This window comes from Lissotriton vulgaris, chromosome 8 (assembly GCF_964263255.1).
Source record: "Lissotriton vulgaris chromosome 8, aLisVul1.2, whole genome shotgun sequence".
NCBI classification, from domain to species: domain Eukaryota; kingdom Metazoa; phylum Chordata; class Amphibia; order Caudata; family Salamandridae; genus Lissotriton; species Lissotriton vulgaris.
In genome coordinates, this window is record NC_141696.1 from 1,290,015,615 (window position 1) to 1,290,029,206 (window position 13,592).

Consider the following 13,592-nt stretch of genomic DNA (forward strand, 5'->3'; position numbering starts at 1 on the left):
TACTTTCTATGGAGTTATGCTTATTTCGGGCCTTGTAGGCCTCAAACGGGAGAGACTCCATCTTGCTTTCTGCCCCGGCAGCTTGAGATGCTTCTAGGCCAAGTGTAATGTTTTAGTTTCGAAGTGTTGTTCGCTTGGAGAGAACCGGCTCAGGCTGGCCCTTATCGAAAGACTGTATTTTTCTCCACTCCGAAGACACAACATCAGGCTGGCCAGCTGGGAACGTGTCCTTGGTACGGGGAGGTACAAGAATTTGGTGGGCGGAAGGTTACTGGCCGTAACTTTCCATGAAAGGACAAGCTTCCATATTAGCGAAAGTGTTAGGCAGTGAGTCAGTCAGTCTGTAGGCGGCAGCTAGCCGTTAGCATCAATGCCATTAATTATTTCCAGGCAGACAGTCGCCATTTTGAAGTCCGAGAAAGATCATGAAGCTGATACTCTCTGAGAAAGATTGAAGAAGAAGGATAAGTAGTGCAGAGCAATTGGAGACAGAGAGAGAGACAGCAGCTAATAAAGAGGAAGGTTCCAGTGACTTGGAGGAAAGTAGAGACGACAGAGCATAGCGGTGCAGACGTGTACTCGTGACTGCTGAAGTGTGATTCCGAGACGAGCCAAGGCACAGACGAGAAGGGAACCTAGATGACTGTCGAACCCCGACTTCGTGTCCATAAGGTGACGTCTGTCCATAACTTATAGTGTGCACATTCTAACCTTTCACTTTTCTTTGCAGGATATATGTTATAGTATAGTGCTGTGTTTATAATCATTGTAATAAAATACCCCAGTTCTTAGTGAACCAACATGTGCCTTGTATTCTTGTTCAATCAGGGTAACCTGGTCTTCTAGTCAGACATCGTTTTCATGAACGGATGTAAATCCCGGTCAGGTATAAGGGGACTGAATAATGAGGGAGAGAAGGACCATTTGATACTGAGAGCAGAAGGTACATGATTCAATTTGGCAAGCTGTGCTAATTCCTGTTATTGTAGTATCATCCCGAGTAGCCAATGAGAGATTCCTTCCAAAGGTATTCATAGGAGAGTGATCGTCGTTGGTAAGCGGCGTTAATGAGAACACCAGGTGGGAGACTGGTGCTTAGATCCGCCGGATTGCGGATCGGGTTGTAAGTAAGCGAGCACTGGGAGGGAAACCAGTGTCTAGGTCTGCCGGATTGTGGACCGGATAAAAAGAGAGCACTGGGGCTGCAGCTCAGTGTGTATGGCACGCCGGATTGCGTGTCGAGTGAGCACTGATGGTGATCAGTGTGTAATGGTACATAATCAGAACTGCCCCAGGGTAGATTAGTCTGGGCCTAAGTGGCCGTGAGACTAGCTGGCATGAATGGGATATTGTAGAAAACCTATGCATGTATATTGCTATTTTCCCCATCCTTAGGTACGAGATGTACATACATATACATATACCTATTGTAAATACGTTCTAAGGAGGGAGGTGATTACGTTCCGACTGGGTTGGAGGGGCTCTCAGGAGCTGATCCCATCTGGTTCGAGAATCCGGTCGTTACAGGCGGTAAAGAATCTATCACTAAATAATGTCTTACAGATATGTTGTTACACAAGTAGTAACTTATGCATCTGAGACACGTTAGTAATAGATTCCTTATCTTAGAATAGATACCCCAGCAATACCAACCCCGGTGGAGGATCTGCGAACCAAGATCACACCAGAAAGTCACAGAGAACAGAACAGCCAAAGAAGTTGTCTCTCGGGACGTGACTGTCAAGGCAATAATGCTTAGTAAAAGCGTTCAGAGAGGCCCACGTGGCTGCCTGACAGATGTCTTGCAGGGGACACCATGTCTCAATGCAGTAGTAGCTGCTGTCGCCCTGGTAGAATGGGCGAGCAACCCCACCGGAGGTTCCTTTTTAGCCAAAGAATAACAGGCTTTGATACACACGACGACCCAGCAGGAGATAGTCCTCTTGTGTACTGCCTGGCCTTTCTTGGCACCCACGTAGCAAACAAAAAGCTTGTCATCCACCAAGAACTGTTAGGTGCGGTTCAGAAAAAAGAAGAGCGCAAGTTTTGGGTCTAGATGGTGGAGCCTTTCTGCCGCTCTGGAAGGGTGCGGAGGCGGAAAGTAAGTGGGCAAGGCGATTGTCTGCCCAATGTGAAAAGCAGTGACAGCTTTTGGCAAGAAGGAAGGACGAGTGCGAAGCACAACCTTGTCCGGATGGACTAAAGAAAAGAAGGGTAACAAGAAAGAGCATGGAGCTTACTCACACAACTAACAGAGGTGATAGCAACCAGGAAAGCAGTTTTCAAAGTCAACAAACGAAGAGGACAGCTGTATAGCGGCTCTAAGGGAGCGCAAATTAAAAAAGTAAGTACCAGTTTCAAGTCCCACTGTGGCATCACAAACGGAATAGGAGGGAAAAGGTGACTAATGCCTTTGAGAAATCTAACAAAACAGGACTTGAAAAGAGAAGGCTGATCAGGGAGCCTGAGAAAGGCAGAGATCGCAGAAAGGTCCCCTTTGATAGTGCCCAGAGCAGAGCCCTGCCGGGCCAATGAAAGACGGAACAAAAGGACCTCTGAAAGAGGGACAGAAAGGGGATCCACAGCCTTTGCTGTGCACCGTCTACAAATTTGTCCCACCTGCAGGCGTATACCGTTTTAGTGGATGGATGCCTGGCTGCCAGAATCACATCACAGACTTCAGGAGGCAAGTCAAACGGAATAAACTGCTGCCGCTCAATCTTCACGCATGTAGGTGGAGGCTGAACAGATTCGGGTGGCGGACCGCCCCCTGCTGCTGTGACAGAAGATCCTTCAGAAGAGGCAGTCGGATCGGGGGATTTACGCTCATACTGAGTAACTCGGATACCAAACTCTTCGAGCCCAGTCCGGTGCGACAAGAATGACTTGGGCCCCGTTGCGCCTGATCTTCTTCAGCACTCTGTGCAGAAGTGGTATAGGCGGAAAGGCATGGTTGGTGAGCAGGATGCAGGAGGCCATGAGGCCCAGCAGCCTCAAGGTCGTCCTGACCGAAACCCGGAAAAGGGCTGAAAGATCGGAATCATAGCCCGAATGTCCCAGACTCGCTGTTTGGGAGGATAGACCCAAAACTGTGCTGTTTTCAGAACCTCTCCAATTAAGTACAGCTTCTGAGAGGGGATCAGGTGCGACTTCGGCACGTTGCTGGAGAACCCCAGCAAATGCAGGAGCTCGAACTTAGATTGGAGGTGGGAGACAACTGCCTGGGGCTAGTACGCCTTCAACAGCCAGTCGTCGAGATAAGGGAAGACAAACCCCTGATCTGCGCAGATGAGCTGCAACCACCGTCATCAATTTCGTGAACACCCGAGGGGCGCTGGTTAGGCCAAAGGGGAGCACAGTGAACTGAAAATGCTCCTGCCCTACCATGAATCGCAGGTAACGCCGGTGGGCCAGCAGGACGGGGGATATGAAAATAAGCGTGTTGTAGGTCCAACGCTTCCAACCAGTCTTGCGAGTCTAGGGCAGACCAGACCTGGGCAAGTGTGAGCATCTTGAACTTCTCCTTCCAGAGGAAGCGATTGACGCTCCAAAGGTCTAAGATAGGACGCAGGCCCTTGTCCTTCTTTGGAACCAAAAAGTAGGGGGAATAACAACCACAACCTACTTCTGGCGTCGGAACACGCTTGATGGCCTCCTTGGCCAAGAGGGCTGCAACTTCCTGCTAGAGAAGGGTCAAGTGATCCCAGACATACTGTGGTGGCATGGCTGGAGGGGTAGTCTCGAAGGGGAGGGAGTAGCCCCTTCAGACCAGTTGCAGAACTCACCCGTCCGATATGATGGTGCGCCAGTGGTAGAGGGGATAGCGAATCCTGCCACCCACAGGCGTCTGGTGGGCTTGAAACACCGGACAAGGAAGGTTTGGAGGCAGCGGCTGTCAAGGGGAGGAGGGAGTGGACTGATCCGCACACTGGCCCAGTGACCCGTCTCTGCGGCTGCGCTGAGACTGTTGCTGCGCAGGCCTTTGAAACAAACATACTTGGGTGTCCCGTCCTTGGCCACGAAAGGAGCGAAAAGCAGAAGCGGAAGGAGTGAGTGTGACCGAAAGGCCAAAGACCCAACACTAGACGCCAGAAGTATGCAAAGCATGTGTATCTACAGCACACATGCCTTGAACAAGTTTACTTTGTTCATTATCAAGCCAAGAAAGTAGAAAATGTGGACAGCCATTTGCATAAGCTAAAGGTTGCAATATATCAAGGGAATATGGCTATAAATGTAGATAAGAGTAGTTAGAATGGAGGCAGGGTTTGTGGAGGGAAAACAAAGCATAGAGCTTTTTCTAACACCACTCTTGCTTGTAGTTAAAATAATGTTTTTACTGAGCATGAGCATGGAGCAAGATGCCTAATAAAATGTGATCAGTACTTAGTCTAGACAAAACCTGTGAAGAAAGGGATCCAATATAGGGACAGTGTGCAGGGCACATGTCAAACTACAATCAATAAACTGTATAGAACAACCATTATTTAAAAAGTTGGTCTGCATTACAAAACCTCACCTTATATCCTTTAGGGAGATTTCCACAGACAACTGTCCCACTTTTTTTAGAAGATCGTCAGTAAGTATTCTCAAGCAACACACATTTACCTCTTCCAGGATACCATAATCAAAATAAAATACCTGTGAAATAGAAAGGCACATGCATTTTTTCAGCAGAAAGATATTTCATCTAAGACACACAAGTTCAAACATTACAGTAAACATGAGGAGTGGCAAAGCATATAGACCTGGCCTAGGCAAGCTGTTGATATAGTCTTTTTTTCTGCAAGCATATACCACAAATCTAAAAGCAGGAGCACATGTGTCTGCATAAACATGTCCGCTATTTACATGCATTTACTGGTGCACAGAAAATGTACTTTTGGCTTTGAATTGATGTAACATTTAGTCAATAGTTTAAACAAACAAGGCTGACTTATCACAAAATAGGATAAACAACAAAAAGAAAAAAGCATTGGTAAAATACAGTTCTTTTAAAACTACACCACAAATATGAATTCGATTAATCCCCGTTCAAAAAAAGACAGGTCATGTTTGTTCTTTGTAAATCACATCTTTCTCTCTACAGGTTTACACATCCAAAAAAGGTTCTTTCCACTGCCGTTATTTAAATTCAGAATTCCAGCTCGGAGCAAAAAAAATATGAAAATGATGTTCGTAATACCATCATTCTAAAGAATTAGAATAGCAGCACAATTTTGCATTATAAAAATAGGTTACCAATGCGGAAGCATTTTGGAGGAGGAGGGACTGCAGAGGAATTGAATGCATAAAAGTGGAAGAACATAACAATAGCGACGTAACAGAGAAAGTAAAGTTGAAGGCAGTAAGAATAATAGAGAGAATGGCAGTTGAGAGCACTGCCCACCAGTACAAAGCCTGGAGAATCAACTCCGGGGTCTGTATCAGTGTACTACACCTGCAGGGGCCCCTCACACTTCTAACCACGGACCCTGCCCTTAGGACTGAATAGTCTGCCATGAGGTGACTTATAGATTTTAAGAGTAGTGACCCCAAATATGTGGTAAGTTATATCTGCTGTGAGACGTGCTACCACCAACTCACACAAGCTGCAAATGCAGGCCTGTAGTCTGAGTGGACACCCATGGGGAACGCAATACATGCTGCAGCCCATGGGAGACCCCTGATGTACCTATGCCCTGGGTACCTTAGTACCATATACTAGGGACTAGTAGCCAAGTGTGTATGGACACAGTACTTACCATGGTCAATTTAGGGAGAAAGCACAGTGACTGGGTTCCTGACTAGCAGTATCCCAGTCAGACTAGCTAAAACATACTGATACCAAGCAAAATGTGGGGGTAACTATGCCAGCAGATCCTACTTCCAAAATTCCCCACAGTTAAAACAGGTGGGTGAGAGCGAATGGGGTGCATTATATGGTGCAATTGTAAGATCTCACCGTGTAAAACACTACCAACCCTTCTTAGGGTCGGTCAAGCTTTCTTTGTCAAACCTTAGCTCAACCCTGGGTAGCTTTGGCTTCGAGCAGACAGACTTCGACAAAGGAACAAGTGTAAAGCATTTAAATAGCACAAAAACATTTAAAGAAGAAAAAAACACTACTCAAGAAATAACACAAATTTATCAAAATAAAATAGGTTATAATTTTAAGAATTTATAGACGCCAAAACGAAAATAATCCAGTAGAGGTTTCCGGAGATATTAAACACTCAACCCTGAACAAGTGCTTGACACTTAACTATTTCAAGAAAAAGTTGCTTCAAGGAGGGATGTAATTTCTAAGAAGTACTTTAGGCAACCAACTCCAGCGGGAGCCAGTCAAAGGGACCAACTAGGTCCAAAAAAAACTGTTACCTTCCCAAGGAAATAGGTGTCCAATTCAGTATCAGCGTAAGTGACCAGTTCCCATTAACTTCTATGGAGTGGCCTCGATGAACAAGATAGTGTAGGAAAGGGCCCCTTCTTGACAGTCACTCCCACTTTTTGCTTGGTATCTAATGCAATTTTGGCAAAAGTGGACTGGGTTCCTGCAATCCAGGTCCCCAGTGCCAGATCTCTTTCCGTAAAACGGTACAATTGTTTATTAATGTGCCATCCTAAGGGACCCCTCACCACACACATGCAGACTGCCATTGCAGAATGCATTGAATGGTGCAGAAAAAAGTGAACACACAACTTGGCACACACAGTGTGTGATATGCAGACACTGCACACAATATATACAAGTCACTCCTACAGCAGACTTTACAGCTTTAAGGCAGGGTACATTATATTACATGTGTGAACATATCTGCATGAGCAGATATGCCACTGTGATGTCGAAGTAGATTCTTAGATATTGCAAATAACCAGGGAAGCCATTTTGAGTATATGTATTGAGCACTGTTGATTAAAAGTTCCTCAGCTACCTAATGGCTTCACTGAAAACAAAGGTGTTTGGTATTCAACACCTCATATTAATAAACCCACAATGATTTCAGTGGTGGATGTATTAGTACATGCACCCAGAGGATACCTTGGAGGTATTCCCTGAACCCTATTACTCCTTTAGTGTTCTAGGCTGACCGGTACAGAGTATCGACTGCCACAACATACGTGCTTCTGACCCCCTAGGAGGTGAGAGCCCCTTTCTCAGAGGTCAGGAACAACGCCTGGTCTGGCAGGAGGTGTTTACACACCCACCAACAGGATGGCTAGTAAATCAACATAGAGAGAGGCTTCAAAGCCTCTGCCGCCTTTAAAATGTAACCCGACTTCCCCCAGACCTGGGAGATGCCACCCCCTGAGGCTCATTTGGCACCATGACAGGCAGGAGATTAGTTAAGCAAGGAGATGAGCTGCCTGATGTGCCTCACTCTGGGAAAATTTCACTATCTTCGTGATGGCAGAATTAGGAACACGGTGACGGGGAAATGCCCACTTCCCACAGGAAGTAGTGATATAGGGGGCATAGTGACCCCAAGGGTAAGTAGCCCATTGGCTACTACTCTACTCTGATGCCCCTAAATTGAGTTTTTCAGTAACCCCTTGGCACCAGACCTTTAGATTAAGCTGGCTCTAGAAGAAGAGGATACCAAAGAGCCAATGAATGTGAGAACTAAAGACTGCTGTGGACTTTTTGCGCAAAACCCTGCCTGCCCGCTCCAGACAACAACTGCAAAGGTCAGACACATCCTCCAGCTGTGCATCCTCAAAAAGCTTTAGAGGGTTGCAAGTACTTTGAAAACCAGTTAGCATCTCCCTTGCAGTGGAGGAGCCACTTCCCTGCATCCTCCGACCGTGATCTCCAATTCCAAGAAGCTGCTGACCATCAAGTCCACAGACACAGTAAATGCCCAGAAGGAGGTCAGCATACTCAAAGATGTCAGATCTGTCTCCTAACCTAGTTTGGAGCTGCCAGGAGCCCAAGCAGCCTCCCTACAACAATACCTCGGATACCGTACCCCTTGCCATGACCAACGCTTGTTTAGAGCCCAATCCAGACCCCAACAATCCAAAGACTGACTAGCTGACGAGGGACATCAGCTCTGCAGAAGCCAGCACCAAGAGTAGCTCAGCTACCTTGTTTTGTCTCTTTTCTGGTTCAGACCGAGAACCTTGACCATCTATGACACATGAGGGCAGGTCAACCAAAACCCTTTGCACCGGAAATTCCAGTCCCGAGGCCATGAACATTGACTGCTCCCCCTTGTTCCAAGGTCCCTCAGGAACTGAGACCCCTTTGGGAACTCCCGGTCTTTTCCCCAAGTACCTTTTGCAGCCTATTTCGAGGTGCCTGCCCCCTTTGCCAATGGTGTAGAGCACAAAGCTACTAATTTGTCCAGCACATCTGCAGTCAGATACACCAGGGAAGGCAAAACTGAACTACTTAAGGAACTTGGGATCTTGGGTCCTCAACACCTCACAACTTAAAGGGGCCCCTCGAAATCCTATTGCACATACGTATATGCAGCAAATGCTCTTCTCTCCATAAGAACGCATTACTGCATAAAAAAGCACTGTTTGCTAGCATTGCTAATAAATTGTAAAAGCAATAATCTGAAAAGTGCTTAATCAATTACGAAGTTCTTAGTGTTGAAATATATATATAAAATGTGTTGTGTTTCTGAAAAGGTGTCAATCTTCATCTTGAGTGTGTAGCACAAGTTACTACTTGTGTAACGATATCAGTAAGAGACATTAGTTAGTGATAGATTCCTTACCTTAGAATATCCCCAGGCGTCAGACTGGATTCGGAATTTTTTTTGCGTAGCAGTACCCATGCGCGTCGGTAGGCGTCGTCCGCGTCCGTCGTTTGCGTTGTGGGCGCCGTGATGACGTCGTCGGAGTATATAGACGCCGCTTCCGCGTGCTGACGTCAGTTCTTATACACAGCTTTTCCGTGCCAGAAACGCAGAGCCATGATAAAAACCAACACTGGTGCCATGAAACTAGGGCCCTGAAAGGGGATGACCTTAACCCTAGATATCGGTTCGCAGAACGGGGAGGATGGGTGGGTCGGTAAGGAATCTATCACTAACTAATGTCTCTTACAGATATATTGTTATACAAGTAGTAACTTGTGCATCTGAAAGAGACACGTTTGTGATGGAATCCTTACCTTAGAATAGATACCCCAGCAATACCAACCCCGGTGGTGGGTCTACGAACCAATCACACCAGAAAGTCCTGGAGAACGGAAAGGCCAAATAAGCCATCCCTCCGGACTTGGCTGTCCAGGTAGTACTGCCTTGTGAACATGTGCAGCGAGGCCCGCGTAGCTGCCTGACAAATGTCCCCGGCCCAAAATCGGTAAATCTATTCTACCTACATCTAGCCCTATATGTGGTAAAACAGTTGGCTTCACATGCCAATAGAGTTTAGCCTAAGACTGCTTTGTCCATGCTATCATTAGGATAGCTGGTCTATAAGGTTGACTTACAACCAATCACCATAAGGGTTGTTTGGACTGATACAAGGTGATCACTAGAACTAGTGAGCATCATATATCAGGCCAACTTCTCACAGGGATGTCCACATTGCTGCCTGGCAGATGTCCAGGAATGGGACATCGCATGCTAATGAAGTAGTTTCAGCCTTGGTTCTGGTGGAAGGAGCCCAAAGATGGTCGTTTCTTGGCATAATGTAGAAAAGTGCTTCTTTTGAAAATGGCTAGCCCTCACTTTTTGCCTGGAAATAGATGTAATTTTGAATGGAAGTACACAGGATCCTTGCCAACCAGGTCCCCTGTGACAAAAGCTCTTTCCCTAAACTGTTCCTTTTGTTTCCCAATTGGCACAACCTCAGTACCCCTTGTAAGTCCCTAGTAAATGGTACCCCTGGTACCTAGGGCATTGGCTCTGAAGAGGGACCCCCAAGGGAAGCAGCACAAATTGTGCTACGCGAGGGTCCCCTAACCAATCGCAGACTATGCCCCGGTGCAGAGAAAACTGAAGTCTTGGCATGGCACACATCTCTGTACCATGCCCATAGACAGTGCTTGGTATATAAGTAAGACACTCCTCTGGCAGGCTTTTTTGTAGCCCTAGGGCAGGGTGCACTATACCCCTTGTGAGGACAGATCAGAATGAGCAGATATGCCCCTGCAATATCCACGTCGATTCTTGGATATCTTGAGATCCCAGGATCCACCAGAGATGCAAGGCACCAATATCAGGGGTACCGACCACCTGCTGCAGAAACATACATAAAAAAGGGTCCAGAAGTACTCCAACTTTACAGCGACCCAGCACCAAACGAGGGACTTCAGGACTGTGAAGACCCACCTCAGCAGTGCCCAGCAGCTCCAGAATAGTCACTTCAAGGTGCCAGGCCCTGACCACGACGTTCATCCTTGTGCACCTTTGCCCAGCTGCACATCTTCACAGCACCCAGCCCACCTGGCAGGAGCACTTTCAAACCAGCTGTCCTCCCAAAGTACGAGAGCCCTTCGGACCTATCCAGAGCCCTAGCGACCTATACTCTTCCTTGAGAGCCCTTAGACTTGCCTGCAAGTCCTCAGTTGCTTTTCTTTTAGAGGTGGTCTCCTGGCTTCATAGAGCACTAGCTACAAAGTCCCTTTTTCCTTCTTTCAAGAGAAACCCAGGAAGCTCCAAAGAACTTGGCATTGGCACTTTGGACCTTGGCCCGAACCTTAAGAGTTCTAAAAGGGAAACCGAAACAATAACTGTACTGCGTTGCTTTTTCCAATTGCTCTTTTCCTTCCGTAGGAAATGTATTTATGCGTAATTGAACACAACTGGGATTATTGCATTTTACTGTGATTTATCATATTGCGAAAAGTATCACCGGTTGTATGTGCTTACAACGCATTCTGTTGCAACGCATGCATTTACCACGCATGTGTTACAACGGAATGGTATTTCAACGCATAACCTTTTTCTCGTATTCTTCCGTGGTGACGTCGTACGTCGTTAAGAGGAAGCGGAAGTTTCTTTCCCTTTCCTCTTAAACGACGCCACTTGCCTGCACATTCTGACGTGATTTCAGGTGAGGTTTTTTTTTTTAATTTTGAACCTTTACCACATATGCCTTTACTACATACCTTGTAGTAAAGGTATGCGTGGTAAAGGCTTTCGTGGTAACCACGCATGCGTTGTAATGCACAAGTTACTACTTGTGTAACGATATATCTGTAAGAGACATTAGTTAGTGATAGATTCCTTACCTTAGAATATCCCCAGGCGTCAGTACCCTTGCGCGTCGGTTGGCGTCGTATGCGGCTCCGCGTCCGTCGTCGGCGCCCTGATGACGTCGTCGGAGTACTTCGACGCCGCCTCCGCGTGCTGACGTCAGTTCTTAGACACAGCTTTTCAGCGCCAGAAACGCAGAGCTATGCCAAAAACCAACACTGGTGCCATGAAACTAGGGCCCTGAAAGGGGATGACCTTAACCCTAGATATCGGTTCGCAGAACGGGGAGGATGGGTGAGTCGGTAAGGAATCTATCACTAACTAATGTCTCTTACAGATATATTGTTACACAAGTAGTAACTTGTGCATCTGAAAGAGACACGTTAGTGATAGATTCCTTGCCTTAGAATAGATACCCCAGCAAAACCAACCCCGTGGTGGTGGGTCTGCGAACCAATAATCACACCAGAAATTCCTGGAGGACGGAACGGCCAAAGTAGCCATCCCTCCGGACTTGACAGTCCAGGCAATAATGTTGTGCGAACGTGTGCAACTGGGCCCACGTAGCCACCTGGCAAATGTCCTGCAAGGGCACACCTCGGCCCAAGGCAGTTGTAGTCGCTGTGGCTCGAGTGGAATGAGCCCTCAGCCCCAAATGGGGTTCCTTCTTAGCCAAGGAGTAACATGCCTGGATGCACAAGATGATCCACAGCGAGATGGTCCGCTTGTGCACCACTTTCCCTTTCTTAGCGCCCACGTACCCAACAAAGAGTTGGTCATCCACCCGGAACTGTTGTGTGCGATTCAAATAAAATGAGAGCGCCCGTTTTGGGTCCAGACGGTGAAGCCTCTCTTCCTCTCTCGAGGGATGCGGAGGCGGAAAGAAGGTGGGCAAGGTGATAGATTGCCCAATGTGGAAGGCCGGGACTACCTTGGGTAGGAAGGAGGGCCTTGTCCGTAACACAACCTTGTCCGAGTCGAGAACCGCTCCGATGAAAAGGAGCTTCTGAGAGGGACACAGGTGTGACTTCGGCACATTGATGGAGAACCCCAGCTGGTGCAGGAGATCCGCCGTTGTCTGGAGGTGGCTGACGACTGTCTGGGGCGAGCCCGCCTTCAACAACCAGTCGTCGAGGTAGGGGAAGACTGAGACCCCCAACCTGCGCACATGAGCTGCGACCACCGCCATCACCTTCGTGAACACCTGTGGGGCGCTGGTAAGGCCGAAGGGGAGCACAGTAAACTGAAAGTGCTCGTGGCCTACCGTGAACCGCAGGTAACGCCGATGGGCCGGCAGGACCGGGATGTGGAAATACGCGTCCTGCAAGTCCAACGCTACCATCCAGTCTCCTGGGTCTAGGGCAGCTAAGACCTGAGCCAGAGTCAGCATTGTGAACTTCTCCTTCCGGAGGAAGCCGTTAACGTTCCTAAGATCCAAGATAAGGCGTAGACCCCCTTTGCCCTTCTTGGGTACCAGGAAGTAATGGGAGTAGCAACCACGTCCTACTTCTGGCCCAGGAACGCGCTCGATGGCCCCCTTGGCCAAGAGGGCCGAAACTTCCTCCTGCAGGAGCCGCAAGTGATCCCCCGACACGCGATGGTGTTGCGGCGGCATGGCTTGAGGAGTCGCCTCGAAGGGGAGGGAGTAGCCCCTCCGGACGATCTGCAGCACCCACCTGTCCAAAGTGACAGTGCCCAGTGAGAGTGGTGATGGCAAACCCTGCCTCCCACTGGCGTCACATGGGCCGAAAAGCACGGACTAGGAGAGTTTAGAGGCGGATGCTGCGGGGGAAGGTGTGGACTGACCTCGCCGGTTTCCCCGACCGCCTCCACGGCGGTTTCCACGGCCACCGCCGCGCTGGATGGCAGTCTGCGGCGAGTGGCTGGCGGCACGTGTGGGGACACCCCTTCCTTGGCCACGAAAGGAGCGAAAGGCACCCGTTTGCTGGCGCGGGCCGAGAGGCCCAAGGACTTGGCCGTAGCCCTGGAGTCCTTAAAGCGCTCAAGCGCGTGGTCTGCCTTGTCGCCAAAGAGGCGACGGCCATCGAACGGCATGTCCATCAGAGTGTCTGGACATCTGCCGAAAAATTGGCGGATCTCAGCCAGGCGTGGCGTCTCACCGCCACCGTCGTAGCCATCGCTCTGCCTAGCGAGTCGGTGGTATCCAGCCCACACCTGATCGAATACTTGGCTGCATCCCGGCCCTCCACAAGGGCTTGGCCGAGTTTGGCCCGTACCTCCAACGGGCACTCTGGCAGCACCTCCGCCACCGTCTCCCACAGAGAGTGGGTGTAGCGGCCCAAGAGGCATGCGGTGTTGGAAGACCGCAGTCCCAAACTAAGGGAGGAGAATATCTTTTTACCATAATTCTCATACCTCTTGGATTCCCTGTCCGGCGGAGCCGTCGGGAATACGGTCAGGAAATGAAAGGACTGGATGACCAGACTCTCGGGG

The 13,592-nt window shown here is 48.6% G+C and overlaps 1 protein-coding gene across 1 annotated transcript in view; it reads right to left on the reverse strand.

Annotated features, from left to right (window-relative positions):
* Positions 1-13,592, reverse strand: part of RNF17 (ring finger protein 17) — a 2,333,865-nt gene that overhangs the window by 725,940 nt on the left and 1,594,333 nt on the right. The window contains exon 26 of the mRNA XM_086933472.1: positions 4,520-4,641. Coding sequence (XP_086789598.1) covers positions 4,520-4,641 — 122 coding nt within the window. The remainder of the gene's footprint in view (positions 1-4,519; positions 4,642-13,592) is intronic.